This window comes from Callorhinus ursinus, unplaced genomic scaffold (assembly GCF_003265705.2).
Source record: "Callorhinus ursinus isolate GAN/ISIS: 27379988/994484 unplaced genomic scaffold, GSC_fseal_2.0 scaffold26, whole genome shotgun sequence".
NCBI classification, from domain to species: domain Eukaryota; kingdom Metazoa; phylum Chordata; class Mammalia; order Carnivora; family Otariidae; genus Callorhinus; species Callorhinus ursinus.
Window position 1 is genome coordinate 752,573 of NW_027397088.1, and position 18,579 is coordinate 771,151.

Consider the following 18,579-nt stretch of genomic DNA (forward strand, 5'->3'; position numbering starts at 1 on the left):
TTTTTTTTTTAACATATAATGTATTATTTGTTTCAGAGGTACAGGTCTGTGATTCAGCAGTCTTCACAATTCACAGCGCTCACCATAGCAAATACCCTCGCCAATGTTCATCACCCAGAAACCCATCCCTCCCACCCCCCCGCCACACCAGCAACCCTGTTTGTTTCCTGAGGTTAAGAATTCCTCATATCAGTGAGATCATATGACGCATGTCTTTCTCTGATTGACTTATTTTGCTCAGCATAATACCCTCCAGTTCCATCCACGTCATTGCAAATGGCAAGAGTTCATTCCTTTTGATGGCTACATAATATTCCATTGTGTATATATACCACATCTTCTTTATCCATTCATCTGTTGATGGACGTCTTGGCTCTTTCCATAGTTTGGCTACTGTGGACATCGCTGCTATAAACATCGGGGTGCACGTACCCCTTCAGATCACTACATTTGTATCTCTGGGGTAAACACCCAGTACTGCAATTGCTGGGTCGTAGGGTGGCTCTATTTTCAACTTTTTGAGGAACCTCCATACTGTTTTCCAGAGTGGCTGCACCAGCTTGCATTCCCACCAACAGTGTAGGATGGTTCCCCTTTCTCCCCATCCCTGCCAACATCTGTTGTTTCCTGACTTGTTAATTTTAGCCATTCTGACTGGTGTGAGGTGGTATCTCATTGAGGTTTTGATTTGGATTTCCCTGATGCTGAGCGATGTTGAGCACTTTTTCATTGTCTGTTGGCCATTTGGATGTCTTCTTTGAAGAAATGTCTGTTCATGTCTTCTGCCCATTTCTTGATTGGATCATTTGTTCTTTGGGTGTTGAGTTTGATAAGTTCTTTATAGATTTTGGATACTAGCCCTTTATCTGATAATGTCATTTGCAAATATTTTCTCCCATTCTGTCGGTTGTCTTTTGGTTTTGTAGACTGTTTCTTTTGCTGTGCAAAAGCTTTTTATCTTGATGAAGTCCCAGTAGTTCATTTTTGCCCTTGCTTGCAAGGGCCTTTGGCGACGTTTCTAGGAATAAGTTGCTGCGCCTGAGGTCGAAGACGTTGCTGCCTGTGTTCTCCTCTAGGATTTTGATGGACTCCTATCTCACATTTAGGTCTTTCAACCATTTTGAATCTATTTTTGCATGTGGTGTAAGGAAATGGTCCAGTTTCATTCTTCTGCATGTGGCTGTCCAATTTTCCCAACACCATTTGTTGAAGAGACTGTCTTTTTTCCATTGGACATTCGTTCCTGCTTTGTCGAAGATTAGCTGACCATAGAGTTGAGGGTCCATTTCTGGGCTCTCTATTCTGTTCCATTGATCTATGTATCTGTTTTTGTGCCAGTACCATACCGTCTTGATGATGACAGCTTTGTAATAGAGCTTGAAGTCCGGAATTGTGATGCCGCCAGCTTTGCTTTTCTTTTTCAACATTCCTCTGGCTATTCGGGGTCTTGTCTGGTTCCATACAAATTTTAGGATTATTTGATCCATTTCTTTGAAAAAAGTGGATGGTATTTTGATAGGGATTGCATTAAATGTGTAGATTGCTCTAGGTAGCTTTGACATCTTCACAATATTTGTTCTTCCAATCTATGAGCAGGGAACGTTTTTCCATTTCTTTGTGTCTTCCTCAATTTCTTTCATGAGTATTTTATAGTTTTCTGAGTACAGATCCTTTGCCTCTTTGGTTAGATTTATTCCTAGGAATCTTATGGTTTTGGGTACAATTGTAAATGGGATCGACTCCTTAATTTCTCTTTCTTCTGTCTTGTTGTTGTATAGGACTGCCACTGATTTCTGTGCATTGATTTTATATCCTGCCACATTATTGAATTCCTGTATGAGTTCTAGCAGTTTTGGGGTGGAGTCTTTTGGGTTTTCCACATAAAGTATCATCTGCAAAGAGTTGAGAGTTTGACTTCTTTGCTGATTCGGATGCCTTTTATTTCTTTTTGTTGTTTGATTGCTGTAGCTAGGACTTCTAGTACTATGTTGAATAGCAGTGGTGAGAGTGGACATCCCTGCCGCGTTCCTGACCTTAGGGGAAAAGCTCTCAGCCTTTCCCCATTGAGAATGATATTCGCTGTAGGTTTTTCATAGATGGCTTTTATGATATTGAGGTATATACCCTCTATGCCTATACTCTGAAGAGTTTTGCTCAGGAAAGGATGCTGTACTTTGTCAGATGCTTTTTCTGCATCTATTGAGAGGATCCTGTGGTTCTTGGTCTTTCTTTTATTAATGTATTGTATCATGTTAATTGATTTGCGGATGTTGAACCAGTCTTGCAGACCAGGGATCAATCCCACTTGGTCATTGTGAATAATCCTTTTAATGTACTGTTGGACCCTATTGGCTAGTATTTTGGTGAGAATTTTTGCATCCATGTTCATCAAGGATATTGGTCTGTGGTTCTCCTTTTTGATAGGGTCTTTGGTTTTGGGATCAAGGTAATGGTGGCCTCATAAAATGAGTTTGGAAGTTTTCCTTCTATTTCTATTTTTTGGAACAGTTTCAGAAGGATAGGTATTAATTCTTCTTTAAATGTTTGGTAGAATTCCCCTGGGAAGCCATCTGGCCCTGGGCTTTTGTTTGTTGGGAGATTTTTGATGACTGCTTCAATTTCCTTAGTGGTTATAGGTCTGTTCAGATTTTCTCTTTCTTCCTGGTTCAGTTTTGGTAGTTGATATATCTCTAGGAATGCATCCATTTCTTCCAGGTTATCTAATTTCCTGGCATAGAGTTGCTCATAATATGTTCTTATAATTGTATTTCTTCAGTGTTGGTTGTGATCTCTCCTCTTTCATTCATGATTTTGTTGATTTGGGTCATTTCTCTTTTCTTTTTGATAAGTCTGGCCAGGGGTTTATCAATCTTGTTAATTCTTCAAAGAACCAGCTCCTAGTTTCGTTGATCTGTTCTACTGTTCTTTTGGTTTCTAGTTCATTGATTTCTGCTCTGATCTTTATTATTTCTCTTCTGCTGGGTTTAGGCTTTATTTGCGGTTCTTTCTCCAGCTCCTTTAGGTGTAGGGTTAGGTTGTGTATTTGAGCCCTCTCTTGTTTCTTGAGAAAGGGTTGTATTGCTATATACTTTCCTCTCTGGACTGCCTTTGCTGCATCCCAAAGATTTTGAACAGTTGTGTTTTCATTTTCATTGGTTTCCATGAATTTTTTTAATTCTTCTTTAATTTCCTGGTTGACCCATTCATTCTTCAGTAGGATGCTCTTTAGCCTCCATGTATTTGGGTTCTTTCTGACCTTCCTCTTGTGATTTAGTTCTAGTTTCAAAGCATTGTGGTCTGGGAATACACAGGGAATGTTCCCAGTCTTTTGGTACTAGCTGAGACCTGATTTGTGACCTAGGATGTGATCTATTCTGGAGAATGTTCCATAGGCACTAGAGAAGAATGTGTATTCCGTTGCTTTGGGATGGAATGTTCTGAATATATCCGTGAAGTCCATTTGGTCCAGTGTGTCATTTAAAGTCTTTATTTCCTTGTTGATCTTTTGCTTAGATGATCTGTCCATTTCAGTCAGGGGGGTGTTAATGTCCCCTACTATTATTGTTGTTGATGTGTTTCTTTGCTTTTGTTATTAATTGCCTAATATAATTGGCTGTTCCCATGTTAGGGGCATAGATATTTACAATCATTAGATTTTCTTGTTGATAGGCTCTTTAAGTAGGATATAGTGTCTTTCCTCATCTCTTATTACAGTCTTTGGTTTGAAATATAATTTGTCTAATATAAGGATTGCCACCCCAGCTTTCTTTTGGTGTCCATTAGTATGGTAAATGGATTTCCACCCTCTCACTTTCTATCTGGGGGTGTCTTTGGGGCTAAAATCAGTCTCTTGCAGACAGCATATCAATGGGTCTTGTTTTTTTATCCAATCTGTTAGCCTGTGTCTTTTGATTGGGGCACTTAGCCCATTTACATTCAGGGTAAGTATTGAAAGATACGAATTTAGTGCCATTGTATTGCCTGTAAGGTGACTGTTACCGTAAATTGTCTGTGTTCCTTTCTGTCTATGTTCCTTTTAGGCTCTCTCTTTGCTTAGAGGATCCCTTTCAATATTTCTTGTAGAGCTGGTTTCATGTTTGCTAATTCCTTCAGTTTTTGTTTGTCCTGGAAGCTTTTTATCTCTCCTTCTATTTTCAATGACAGCGTAGCTGGATATAGTATTCTTGGCTGCATATTTTTCTCATTTAGTGCTCTGAATATATCATGCCAGTCCTTTCTGGCCTGCCAGGTCTCTGTGGATAGGTCTGTTGCCAATCTAATGTTTCTACCACTGTAGGTTACAGATCTCTTGTCCCGAGCTGCTTTCAGGATCCTCTCTTTGTCTCTGAGACTCATAAGTTTTACTATTAGTTGTCGGGGTGTTGACCTATTTTTATTGATTTTGAGAGGGGTTCTCTGTGCCTTCTGGATTTTGATGCCTGTTTCCTTCCCCAAATTAGGGAAGGTCTCTGCTATATTTTGCTCCAGTATACCTTCTGCCTCTCTCTCTCTTTCTTCTTCTTCTGGGATCCCAGTTATTCTAATATTGTTTCGTCTTATGGTATCGCTTATCTCTTGAATTCTGCCCTCATGATCCAGTAGTTGTTAGTCTTTTTCTCAGCTTCTTTATTTTCCATCATTTGGTCTCCTATATCACTAATTTTCTCTTCTGCCTCATTTATCCTAGTAGTTAAAGCCTCCATTTTTTAAAATTTTTTATTGTTATGTTAATCACCATATATTACATCATTTGTTTTGGTGTAGTGTTCCATGATTCATTGTTTGTTCATAACACCCAGTGCTCTATGCAGAACGTGCCTTCTTTAATACCCATCACCAGGCTAACCCATCCTCCCACCCCCCTCCCCTCTAGAACCCTCAGTTTGTTTTTCAGAGTCCATCATCTCTCCTGGTTCGTCTCCCCCTCTGACTTACTCCCCTTCATTCTTCCTCTCCTGCTATCTTCTTCTTTTTCTTTTTTCTTAAAATATGTTGCGTTATTTGTTTCAGAAGTACAGATCTGTGATTCAACAGTCTTACACAATTCACAGCGCTCACCGTGGCACATACCCTCCCCAATGTCTATCACCCAGCCACCCCATCCCTCCCACCCCCGACCACTCCAGCAACCCTCAGTTTGTTCCTGAGATTAAGAATTCCTCATATCAGTGAGGTCATATGATACATGTCTTTCTCTGATTGACTTATTTCACTCAGCATAACACCCTCCAGTTCCATCCATGTCGATGCAAATAAAGCCTCCATTTTTGATTGCACCTCATTAATAGCCTTTTTGATTTCAACTTGATTAGATTTTAGTTCTTTTATTTCTCCAGAAAGGGTTTCTCTGATAACTTCCATGCTTTTTCCAAGCCCAGCTAGTATCTTTAAAATCATCATTCTGAACTCTAGTTCCGACATCTTATTAATGTCTGTTGATTAGGTCCCTGGCAGTCGGTACTGTCTCTTGTTCTTTTTGTTGATGTGATTTTTTCCATCTTGTCATTTTGTCCAGAGGAGAATAGATGAATGAGAGAACAGAATGCTAACAGGGTAACAATATCCCCAGAAAATATACACTAAACAAATCAAAAAAGACTTGAAACTGGGGGAAAAGAAAGGGAAAGAAAGAAAAAGAAAAAGATAAAAACAAACAAACAAAAACAAAACAAAACAAAGAAAACAGAATAGGATCAAATATGGTCAGGTTGGTGCATAGATCAGTGCCACACATTAGATTTTGGGCGTATTTTGGTGTGTTAGAACAAAGTGCCTCCTAAAATTTTAAAGAACAAAAAACTTATATATGTACAAAAATAAGGGTTCATACGATGAAGGGATGGAATATGACTGTAAATATGAAAATTATAAAAGATTTTGTAAAAGGAATTGATAAGATAAGAAGTTGGTTGAAATAAAAAAGAAAAGGAATAAAAAAAAGGGAGAGAATGTAATCAGGCAGGAGACTAGAACAAAGCCATACTCTAGAGATTTAGAGTGTATTTTGATCTGTTAGAAGAAACTGTATCCCAAAATTTTAAAAGAGAGAACAACTTATATATCTATATATAGATATATCTATATATATCTATATGTATATAGTTATATCTATATATATCTATATATAGATATATATATCTATATACCAAAAATAAGGGTAACTACTATGAAGGGCTAGAATATGACTCTAAAAATGAAAAATAAAAAGATTTTTTAAAAAAAGGGATTGATAATTTTGGTTGAAAAAGGGAAAAAAGTTAAAAAAAAGTTAAAAAAATTAACTTTGAAAGACTGAAGAATCATGGGAAAAAGCCATGAATTCTATGTGCAGTGTTACCCTAGCGCTGGAGTTCTGCCCTTCTCATTGATCCATAAATTTGGTCTTGGCTTGTTGTTCTTGCAGATCTTCTTGGGAGGGGTCTGTTGCTGTGGTTCCCAAATGTCTTTGCGGGAGGTGGAATTGCCCTGCCCTTGCCAGGTCCTGGCTAAGTAATCTGCTCGGGTTTGCCTTCGGGAGCTTTTGTTCCCTGCAAGCTTTCCGTACAGCCTTGGAGGATGAGAGTGAAAACGGCGGCCTCCCAATCTCTGCCCCAGAGGAGCCGAGAACTCAGGGCCCCACTCCTCAGTGCGCCCCCAGAGAAAAGCAGTCAATCACTCCCATCTCCCCGGTCTCCGGCCGCACTCGGTGCTCACCTGGCCTGTGACCGAGCGTTTCTATCTCTGGCACATGACTCAGTGTGGAGTCTCCAAACCCAGCAGATCCCTGCGGTGTGCTCCCGTGCTGTTCCCCCCAAGGGGAGGAAGGGATTCTCCCCGGATCTGCCGCTTGTTGAGTCCCTGCTGGAAGAGCAATGGCCTGACTGTGCCGCGGATCATGTTTTATGGCAACCCCCAGCTGAGAGCCCGCACCTCGGCTCCGTCTCTGCAGCCGGCTTCCCCACTCCGATACCTGGGAGCTCTGCCGCACTCAGGCACCCCCGGTCTTCTTGTGACCCTGAGGTTCTTGAGACCACACTGTCCCAGTGAGGGTTCCGCCCCCCCTCTTAGTCACTTGGGCGATGTCCTTCAGTAGAGCCGACTTCTAAAAGTTCCGATTTTGTGCTCTGCTGCTGTATCACTTGCCGGTAATGGCTGACAGAGGCCCCCTCCCCGCCATCTATCCTCCCAAATATCACCTCGGATTCACTTTTCCGCACATCCTACCTTACAGAAAGCAGTCGCTTTTCTGTTCAGAGAGTTGTTGCTATTCTATCTCCCATTGAGTTCGTAGGTGTTCAGAATGGTTTGATCCCCATCCAGCTGAATTCCTGGGACCAGATGAAATCCAGGTCTCCTACTCCTCCACCATCTTGCTCCCCCAGCCTGGCAGGGTTTATAATTTTTTAGTATAGCCAAGGGCGACGAGAGCAAAGAAATGTGATACTGCAAGGTAGGACCAGTAAGGGGTATTGGGAAACTGGGAGTTACTTGGCTTGGCTGCAGATAGGAGAGAAATGGGGGAAGTCCTTCAGGGGTAAGTTGGAGCCATCCTGTGGAAGCCACGTTGAAATTTTCAGTTGAATTTCAGTTTTGGCTTTCATTTTTTTTGGGAAAGTGTTTGCCACTCAACATCATCTAGAAAATGACCCAGTGAGAATATGACATTAGAAAACTAATTGGTTGGGGCAGTGAAGTTAGTTCAGTGGAGACTGCTCTAGCCCATGCATGAACTGAGGCTCTGACGATGGGCCAAGGAGTCAGGACTGTGCTAGGACTTTGTAACTCACTGGGCAGAGAGAAGCACTAGGGAGGGTGCGGGGGTGGAGAAGTGCCATGGTGGGAGTGGGGTCAGGTTTTCATTCTGGGGGACTGGGAGAAGGTGACATCATCAGGAAACTTGAGGAATTGATAATGGGGGTGGGAAGATAATGTTCTGTTTTAGATAGCCCTGACTGGAGTTGGCTTCTAAAGGATGGATTTAGGAATCATAAAACCATGGTTGTAGAGCAGCAGGGCACAGAGGTGATCTAATCTCATGTCCTTGCTTTATTTTATTTAAAAAATAATATGAAATCTATTATTTTATTTTGGTAGAGAAAATAGTAGAAGTGCAAAAAGGAAAAGAAAAACTGGGCCATAATCTTTTCCCTAAATAACCCCTCTTAACTTGAAAAAAAGTAAATTGAAGTAATGCATGCACACAATTGGAACATCCAAACCATATAGAAAAGTGCAAAGAGAAATAGAGAAGTGGCCCTCCTTGGACCCTTCCCACCAGTCCCGTGTTCCCCTTATGTAGGTAATATGATAATGAAGACATTGGCTGCATACACAACTTTACCTTTCCTCTATTTTTATCATGGCACTTCCAAGATATATTAAATAAAAACATATGAAAATATCTTTCTAATGGCTCCACACATCTTAATCATCTTAGTGTTACTTAATTTAGATAGAGCCCTGAAAGCCTTCCATGGCTGCCTGTGTCTGCTGCATTCAGCCTCGTCCACAGCCTGGACCACAGCCTCCTCCTGTTCTTCCCTGCTGTGTCTCTGCCTCCCTCATGCTCTCTCCTGGTAGAGATTGGCCTTCTTTCTCTGCCCTGGTGGTTTCCATTGCTCCTCTGCCTGTCCTTCCCTCTTTCCTGACCCACTGCTCTTGAATTGTAGGTCCCTTAAGTGTGGCTGCCTTCTGCAAATCCTTGGGGATCCCAGAGTGGTTAAGTCACCTCCTCCTTCCCTAGGCAAAAAGCTCCACAAGGGAAGTAGTAGGCCTTTGGCAGGGCCCTCTCTCTCCATCACACCTGTATCCTGAGTGCCCAGCATGAAGACCACCTGTGACAGGAATCAGTAAACCATTCATCTACTGTTACACGTTCTGTGATTTTGGGGTTCATTATAACTGTCAGTTATACGAATCTGGAGCCATTTGTGGTCAATGTTATAAAAGAAAAATTATTCTTACTAAAAATAGCGAGGAAGCCTTTATTTGACACTATTGCAATAGGAGGAGATACTAGTGCAAGTGAGAAACTCAACTCCCAATACAACAGGAGCAAGTGGGGGTTTATAGCCAATAGGCAAGGTGAGGGAAAGAGGGAAAATTACTGAAAAGAACTTGATTAGATATCAAGGGTAGAGGAAGATGAGCTTGATTGGATATCAAGAATGGGAGGATTCTTGATAAACTGGCTTAGCAGGATTCTTTGCTAAAACTGGCAGGCCACAGATGAGGCCTAGTCAAGAAGAAGGCTCAAAGGAGCCTGAATCAAGTTTGATTAAGGAGGAAGTCGCTGTTACTGTCAGCCAAGAGAGCCACGTGATGACTATGCCCTTTAGTATCTAATGTTGCCTCCTGATAAAGATAGGAGAGACCCTGGAGAATGGGAGATTGCACAGGAAAAAGCTCAATGCAGCCAAGAGCTGCCAGAGCATATCAGTTTGATCCATCTACGCGATGAACTTGTATTGTTCTTATATTTTAAAACAGGAACGATATAGTATTTACTCCACCCTTCCTCCCAGGAGAATCCCAAAGACTGATTCTGTTTCAAGAAAGACCTGTCAAATGTTTTTGCTCCTGGGCAGTGGATGCTGGTGTTTTCCTCTGAGATACTGTTTCACATGTTCCTAGTTACAGAGCTAACCCGGCTTACCTCAGTGCTATGACTTCAGCCATGGATATAACTGACTTCTCAATCCCATGGGGCACTCCAAACTAATTTTGCCTCCCTGAGTATTCAGTGAGCCAGGGTGATCACACATTTCCATACCCTGCTCACTTTTGGGCCTTGCCTGCTGTCCTGAAGGACAGATGACCCTTGAACAACACAGGTTTGAACTACGCGGGTCCACTTATGCAAGGACTTTGTTACAGTACTCTAAATGTATTTCCTTTTCCTTATTATTTTCTTAATAACAGTTTCTTTCCTTTAGCTTACTTAATTGTAAGAATATAGTATATAATATGTATAGCATGCAAAATATGCGTTAATAGACTATTTATTGGTAAGGCTCCCGGTCAACAGTAGGCGATTAGTAGTTAAGTTTTTGGGAAGTCAGAAGTTATTCATGGATTCTCAGCTGTGTGGGGAGTTGATGCCCCACCCCCTTATTGTTCAAGGGTCAACTGTAATTATTAAGGGAGTCTCTTTTCCTTCTCACAAGTGTCCCCGTTTGGTCTCTATGTTCTGTTGTCCCTCAGCTTGGCAACCTCCCCACCCCAGCACAGAAGCTAGCCCTAGACCTAGTATTACTGAGCTCCAGCAGACTGCCTTCACAGTGCCACAGCGCATTCCCCCTGCAGTGACTTGAACAGATGCCATCAATTTTTAGCAAGGCAGCTGGTTGTCAGGAAGATGCTCAAAGGAATCTGCACACATGAAGAATGTTACTACATGCCACTTTCAGCTTTCTTGGTGGGAATGGATAAAAAATAGGGAGTGTGAAGCAGATGAAGCTGAGTGGGATGTGAGATGGTAGTACTGACAGGAGGGTGTCGCCAGGGCACCAGGGGTCTGCAGTGGCCAGTATGCTCTATGCATTTGGAAATCATGTCAGGTGATGTAACTCCCAAAGCAAAGATTTAAGACTCTTCATACAAAGTAGTGGCAGGACAAGAATTAGCTTTGTATTTTGCAAAGTGGGGGGTTGCTTGTGAAAAACCCAGTCCCTGGTTCTTATCTCAGATCTTTCTACTGAATCATTCTATATAGGGGCTGGGGCTGGGGCTTGTTCAGAAATCTGAATTTTTAACAGCTTCTGGTGATTCTGATGGATTGTCTTGTTTGAGAATCACTGCCTTAGTAAAGTAGACATTTTGGAGCAACTATATGTTCTTACTAACTTGCACGTTTGGACAGTTCATTCATTCATTTAGTAACTCTTTATTGAATAGTAATCATGAGTGAAGCCCTGGGCCAGGAGCTGGGTATGCAGCAGTGAGTGATAGGATGTGTTTGCTGTCCAAAGAGCTTTCCATTCTGGCAGAGGAGACAGACCTTCACCTAGCAATACCCCTGTGATATATCACTACACGGGGAGTACTGAGGACTGTGGATGCTGAAGCTAGCATCTACCCCAGATTCTGGGCTCAGGACAGGCCCCTCCAGGGTGTGAGTCAGAGCTAGAATCTGAAGGATGAGGAGAGTAGGAAAATAGCTGCTGGACATGGGAACAGTATGCACAAAGGCCTCAGCAAAGGGAGGTTTACTGGAGTTCTGAGATAAGTGGGGGATGTTCACATTGTTGTGAGAAAAGGAGGAGTCAAGGGGGAAGGGTAGGCAGGAGATGTGGAAGGCTGGAGGCCCTTGGGTTTGGGACTAGACTCTCAGAATGCCAAGGACCACCGAAGGGCTTGCATGTAGATCTGTTGGGGGAATTCTGGTCTTTAAAGGCCCATGAGCTGATGGGGACACCAACGTGCGGCCATTCACAGGCTATTTGATCAGGCTTTCTAGTGGCCATAGGCAGGCCAGAGCCCTGGAGACAAGGATGCCGGGTCATCTGTGCTAGCTATCTGGGAAGGTGCTGGGAAGTGGGTGTGGCAGGCAACAGGCCTGGGATGTGCTCCCAGTGCTCTGGTGAGGGCCCAGCCTTTGTGTGCAAAACACTGTCAGCGTCAGGTCTGTAACACTGACATCTGATCTGTGTCTCTCCTCTAGATCCTGCCTGGCCTATACATCGGCAACTTCAAAGGTGAGTTACCTTTTCTTATTAAATGTGGTAAAATATGCATAATATAAAATGTGCCACTTATGCCATTTTTAAGCGAACACTTGAGGTCGCATTAAGTACATTGCTGTGCAAATCCATCTCTGGAACTCTTTCGTCATCCAAACTGAAACTCTGTGCCCATTAAACACTAACTAGTCCCTCTCCCCCAGTGCCTAGAAAACACCATTCCACTTTCTGTTTCTGTGGATTTGACTGCTTTAGGTACTTCACATGAGTGGAGTCTTTCATGCAGTGTTTGTCCTTTGGTGTCTGGCTTATTTGACTGATCATAATATGGATTCATGTGGTAGTATGTGTCAGAATTTATTTCCTCTTTAAGGCTATATGTATACATATTATTTTTATTTTTATTTTTCCTTTCATCTGCTGATGGACATTTTGGGCTGCTTCCACCAAAGGTGGAATCAAGCATGATTGAGTCAAGGTATCGACTCAGTTTACACCCAGTCTGATCTGGACATGGCCACCACTTTTGTCCAGGCCCCTTGCTGGGCCCTCATACTTGTGCCCAACCGCTCAACCAGTGGATATGTGCATACTTAATAGGATGCAGTAGACTTAGGAAACTTGCAAGACTGGAGAGAGCCAACCATCCTCATAGGCATCTGAAGTTCCTCCCTCCTAGACTCATAGGCATCTGAACTTCCTCCCTCCTAGAAAAGCAAGAACACATTTCTATCTGTTTGTCGGTTGCTCCTTAAATTTGAGTTCAGGTTCAAATTGACTGTAAAAAAAATCTCTTTTTTTTCCCCAATATATTTTACTTTATTTTTTTTGTTATTTTATTTTTTTTATTATGTTATGTTAATCACCATACATTACATCATTAGTTTTTGATGTAGTGTTCCATGATTCATTTTTAATACCCATCACCAGGCTAACCCATCCCCCCACCCTCCTCTCCTCTAGAACCCTCAGTTTGTTTCTCAGAGTCCATAGTCTCTCATGGTTTGTCTCCCCGTCCAATTTCCCCCCCCTTCATGCTTCCCTTGCTACTATCTTCTTCTTTTTTTAACATATAATGTATTATTTGTTTCAGAGGTACAGGTCTGTGATTCAACAGTCTTACACAATTCACAGCACTCACCATAGCACATACCCTCCCCAATGTCCATCACCCAGCCACCCCATCCCTACCACCCCCCTCCACTCCAGCAACCCTCAGTTTGTTTCCTGAGATTAAGAATTCCTCATATCAGTAAGATCATATGACACACGTCTTTCTCTGATTGACTTATTTCGCTCAGCATAATACCCTTCAGTTCCATCCACATCATTGCAAATGGCAAGAGTTCATTCCTTTTGATGGCTGCATAATAGTCCATTGTATATATATACACCACATCTTCTTTTCCATTCATCTGTCGATGGACGTCGTGGCTCCTTCCATAGTTTGGCTACTGTGGACATTGCTGCTATAAACATCGGGGTACACGTACCCCTTCGGATCACTACATTTGTATCTATGGGGTAAATACCTAGTACTGCAATTGCTGGGTCATAGGAGAGCTCTATTTTCAACTTTTTGAGGAACCTCCATATTGTTTTTCAGAGTGGTTGCACCAGCTTGCATTCCCACCAACAGTGTAGGATGGTTCCCCTTTCTCTGCATCCCTGCCAACATCTGTTGTTTCCTGACTTGTTAATTTTACCCATTCTGACTGGTATGAGGTGGTATCTCATTGAGGTTGATTTGGATTTCCCTGATGCCGAGCGATGTTGAGTGCTTTTTCATGTGTCTGTTGGCCATTTGGATGTCTTCTTTGGGAAATGTCTGTTTATGTCTTCTGCCCATTTCTTGATTGGATCATTTGTTCTTTGGGTGTTGAGTTTGATAAGTTCTTTATAGATTTTGGATACTAGCCCTTTATCTGATATGTCGTTTGCAAATATCTTCTCCCATTCTGTCGGTTGTCTTTTGGTTTTGTAGACTGTTTCTTTTGCTGTGCAAAAGCTTTTTATCTTGATGAAATCCCAGTAGTTCATTTTTGCCCTTGCTTGCAAGGGCCTTTGGCGACGTTTCTAGGAATAAGTTGCTGCGCCTGAGGTCGAAGACGTTGCTGCCTGTGTTCTCCTCTAGGATTTTGATGGACTCCTATCTCACATTTAGGTCTTTCAACCATTTTGAATCTATTTTTGCATGTGGTGTAAGGAAATGGTCCAGTTTCATTCTTCTGCCTGTGGCTGTCCAATTTTCCCAACACCATTTGTTGAAGAGATTGTCTTTTTTCCATTGGACATTCGTTCCTGCTTTGTCAAAGATTAGTTGACCATAGAGTTGAGGGTCCATTTCTGGGCTCTCTATTCTGTTCCATTGATCTATGTATCTGTTTTTGTGCCAGTACCATACTGTCTTGATGATGACAGCTTTGTAATAGAGCTTGAAGTCCGGAATTGTGATGCCGCCAGCTTTGCTTTTCTTTTTCAACATTCCTCTGGCTATTCGGGGTCTTGTCTGGTTCCATACAAATTTTAGGATTATTTGGTCCATTTCTTTGAAAAAAGTGGATGGTATTTTGATAGGGATTGCATTAAATGCGTAGATTGCTCTAGGTAGCAGTGACATCTTCACAATATTTGTTCTTCCAGTCCATGAGCGCGGAACGTTTTTCCATTTCTTTGTGTCTTCCTCAATTTCTTTCATGAGTATTTTATAGTTTTCCGAGTACAGATTCTTTGCCTCTTTGGTTAGATTTATTCCTAGGAATCTTATGGTTTTGGATGCAATTGTAAATGGGATCAACTCTTTAATTTCTCTTTCTTCGGTCTTGGTGTTGGTGTATAGGAATGCCACTGATTTCTGTGCGTTGATTTTATATCCTGCCACATTATTGAATTCCTATATGAGTTCTAGCAGTTTTGGGGTGGAGTCTCTTGGGTTTTCCACATAAAGTATTGGGTTTTCCACATAAAGTATCATATTATCTGCAAGGAGTGAGAGTTTGACTTTGCCTTTGCCGATTCGGATGCCTTTTATTTCTTTTTGTTGTCTGATTGCTGTGGCTAGGACTTCTAATACTATGTTGAATAGCTGTGGTGATAGTGGACATCCCTGCCGCGTTCCCGACCTTAGGGGGAAAGCTCTCAGTTTTTCCCCATTGAGAATGATATTCACTGTGGGTTTTTCATAGATGGCTTTTATGATATTGAGGTATGTACCCTCTATCCCTGTAATCTGAAGAGTTTTGCTCAAGAAAGGATGCTGTACTTTGTCAAATTCTTTTTCTGCATCTATTGAGAGGATCCTGTGGTTCTTGGTCTTTCTTTTATTAATGTATTGTATCACATTGATTGATTTGCAGATGTTGAATCAGTCTTGCAGCCCAGGGATCAATCCTACTTGGTCATGGTGAATAATCCTTTTAATGTTGTTGGATCCTATTGGCTAGTATTTTGGTGAGAATTTTTGCATCCATGTTCATCAATGATATTGGTCTGTAATTCTCCTTTTGATGGGGTCTTTGTCTGGTTTTGGGATCAAGGTAATGGTGACCTCATAAAACGAGTTTGGAAGTTTTCCTTCCATTTCTATTTTTTGGAACAGTTTCAGAAGGGTAGGTATTAATTCTTCTTTAAATGTTTGGTAGAATTCCCCTGGGAAGCCATCTGGCCCTGGGCTTTTGTTTGTTGGGAGATTTTTGATGACTGCTTCAATTTCCTTAGTGGTTATAGGTCTGTTCAGGTTTTCTCTTTCTTCCTGGTTCAATTTTGGTAGTTGATACATCTCTAGGAATGCATCCGTTTCTTCCAGATAATCTAATTTGCTGGCATATAGTTGCTCATAATATGTTCTTAGAATTGTTTGTATTTCTTTGGCATTGGTTGTGATCTCTCCTCTTTCATTCATGATTTTGTTGATTTGGGTCATTTCTCTTTTCTTTTGATAAGTCTGGCCAGGGATTTATCAATCTCGTTAATTCTTTCAAAGAACCAGCTCCTAGTTTCGTTGATCTGTTCTACTGTTCTTTTGGTTTCTATTTCATTGATTTCTACTCTGATCTTTATTATTTCTCTTCTCCTGCTGGGTTTAGGCTTCATTTGCTGTTCTTTCTCCAGCTCCTTTAGTTGTAGGGTTAGGTTGTGTATTTGAGCCCTCTCTTGTTTCTTGAGAAAGGCTTGTATTGCTATATACTTTCCTCTCCGGACTACCTTTGCTGCATCCCAAAGATTTTGAACAGTTGTGTTTTCATTTTCATTGATTTCCATGAATTTTTTAAATTCTTCTCTAATTTCCTGGTTGACCCATTCATTCTTTGGTAGGATACTCTTTAGCCTCCATGCATTTGAGTTCTTTCCGACTTTCCTCTTGTGATTGAGTTCTAGTTTCAAAGCATTGTGGTCCGAAAATACACAGGGAATGATCCCAGTCTTTTGGTACTAGCTGAGACCTGACGTGTGACGTAGGATGTGATAAATTCTGGAGAATGTTCCATGGGCACTAGAGAAGAATGTGTATTCCGTTGCTTTGGGATGGAATGTTCTGAATATATCCGTGAAGTCCATTTGGTCCAGTGTGTCATTTAAAGTCTTTATTTCCTTGTTGATCTTTTGCTTAGATGATCTGTCCATTTCAGTCAGGGGGGTGTTAAAGTCCCCTACTATTATTGTATTGTTGTTGATGTGTTTCTTTGCTTTTATTATTAATTGCCTTATATAATTGGCTGCTGCCATGTTAGGGGCATAGATATTTACAATTCTTAGATCTTGTTGGGTATACCCTTTAAGTAGGATATAGTGTCCCTCCTCATCTCTTATTACAGTCTTTGTTTTAAAATCTAATTTGTCTCATATAAGGATTGCCACCCAACTTTCTTTTGGTATCCATTAGCATGGTAAATGGTTTTCCACCCCCTCACTTTCAATGTGGAGGTGTCTTTGGGTCTAAAATGAGTCTCTTGCAGACAGCATATTGATGGGTCTTGTTTTTTTATCCAATATGATACTCCGTGTCTTTTGATTGGGATATTGAGCCCATTTACATTCAGGGTAACTATTGAAAGATATGAATTTAGTGCCACTGTATTGCCTGTAAGGTGACTGTTACTGTAAATTGTCTGTGTTCCATTCTGGTCTGTGTTACTTTTGGGCTCTCTCTTGGCTTAGAGGACTCCCTTCAATATTTCTTGTAGGGCTGGTTTTGTGTTTGCACATTCCTTTAGTTTTTGTTTGTCCTGGAAGGTTTTTATCTCTCCTATTTTCAATGACAGCCTAGGTGGATATAGTATTCTTGGCTGCATATTTTTCTCATTTAGTGCTCTGAACATATCATGCCAATCCTTTCTGGCCTGCCAGGTCTCTGTGGATAGGTCTGTTGCCAATTTAATGTTTCTACCATTGTAGTTTACAGATCTCTTGTTCCGAGCTGCTTTCAGGATCTTCTCTTTGTCTCTGAGACTCGTAAGTTTTACTATAAGATGTCGGGGTGTTGACCTATTTTTATCGATTTTGAGGGGGGGTTCTCTGTGCCTCCTGGATTTTGATGCCTGTTTCCTTCCCCAAATTAGGGAAGTTCTCTGCTGTAATTTGCTCCAATATACCTTCTGTCCCTCTCTGTCTTCTTCTTCTGGGATCCCGATTATTCTAATGTTGTTTCGTCTTATGGTATCGCTTATCTCTCGAATTCTGCCCTTGGGAACCAGTAGTTTTTTCTCTCTCTTTTTCTCAGCTTCTTTATTTTCCACCGTTTGGTCTTCTATATTACTAATTGTCTCTTCTGACTCATTTATCCTAGCAGTTAGAGCTTCCATTTTTTAATGAATTTTATTTATTTATTTATTTATTTATTTATTTGAACGAGAGAATGAGATAGAGAGAGCATGAGAGGGGGGAGGGTCAGAGGGAGAAGCAGACTCTCTGGTGAACAGGGAGCCCGATGTGGGACTTGGTCCTGGGACTCTAGGATCATGACCTGAGCTGAACGCAGTTGTCCAACCAACTGAGCCACCCAGGCGCCCTAGAGCCTCCAGTTTTGATTGCACCTCATTAATAGCCTTTTGATTTCTACTTGGTTATATTTTAGTTATTTTATTTCTACAGAGAGGGTTTCTCTAATATCTTCCATGCTTTTTCCAAGCCCAGCTAGCATCTTTAAAATCATCATTCTGAACTCTAGTTCCGACATCTTACTAATGTCCATATTGATAGGTCCCTGGCAGTCCGTACTGCCTCTTGTTCTTTTTTTTGAGGTGATTTTTTTCCATCTTGTCATTTTGTCCAGAGGAGAATAGATGAATGAGAGGGCAAAATGCTAACAGGGTAACAACGGCCCCACAAGGATATATGCTAAACAAATCAGAAAAGACCTGAAACTGGGGGAAGAGAAGGGAAAGAAAAAAAAAAAAGAAAACGAAAGAAAAAGAAAGAGAAAAAGACAGCTTTTGGTACAGCTTTGGAGGATGGGAGTGAAAATGGCGGCCTCCCAACCTCCGCCCTGGTGGACCTGAGAACTCGGGGCCCCACTCCTCAGTGAGCCGCAGAGAAAAGCAGTCAGTCACTCCCATCTCCCCGGTCTCCGGCTGCACTCCGTGCTCACCTGGCCTGTGACCGAGCGTTTTTAGCTCTGGCTCATGACCCCATGTGGAGTATCCAAACCCAACAGATCCCTGTGGTGCCCTCCCGCGCCACTCCTCCTGGGGGAGGAAGGGGAGTCTCCCTGGATCTGCCATTTGTTGGGTCCCTGCTCAAAGAGCAGTGGCCTGACTGTGCTGCGGATCAGTTTATGGCAACCCCAAGCTGAGAGCCTGCTACTCAGCTCCATCTTTGCAGCTGGCTTCCCTGCTTTGATACGTGGGAGCTCTGCCGCACTCAGGCATCCCTCAGTCTTTCTGTGACCCTGAGGGTCCTGAGACCACACTGTCCCAATGAG

The 18,579-nt window shown here is 41.8% G+C and overlaps 1 protein-coding gene across 7 annotated transcripts in view; it reads left to right on the forward strand.

The window, feature by feature from the left end:
• Positions 1-18,579, forward strand: part of DUSP22 (dual specificity phosphatase 22) — a 90,135-nt gene that overhangs the window by 10,065 nt on the left and 61,491 nt on the right. For 5 of the 7 annotated variants that reach the window (XM_073877504.1, XM_025890981.2, XM_025890985.2 and 2 more), the window contains one exon: positions 11,642-11,675. The exons of 1 other annotated variant lie outside the window; for it this stretch is intronic. Coding sequence is in view for 3 of the 6 variants with exons in the window: in XM_025890981.2 (XP_025746766.1) it covers positions 11,642-11,675 (34 nt within the window). In the remaining 3 variants the exon portion in view is untranslated. Of the gene's footprint in view, positions 1-11,639; positions 11,676-18,579 lie in introns of those variants that run through there. One more of the 7 variants, XM_073877506.1, reaches the window with a different exon arrangement.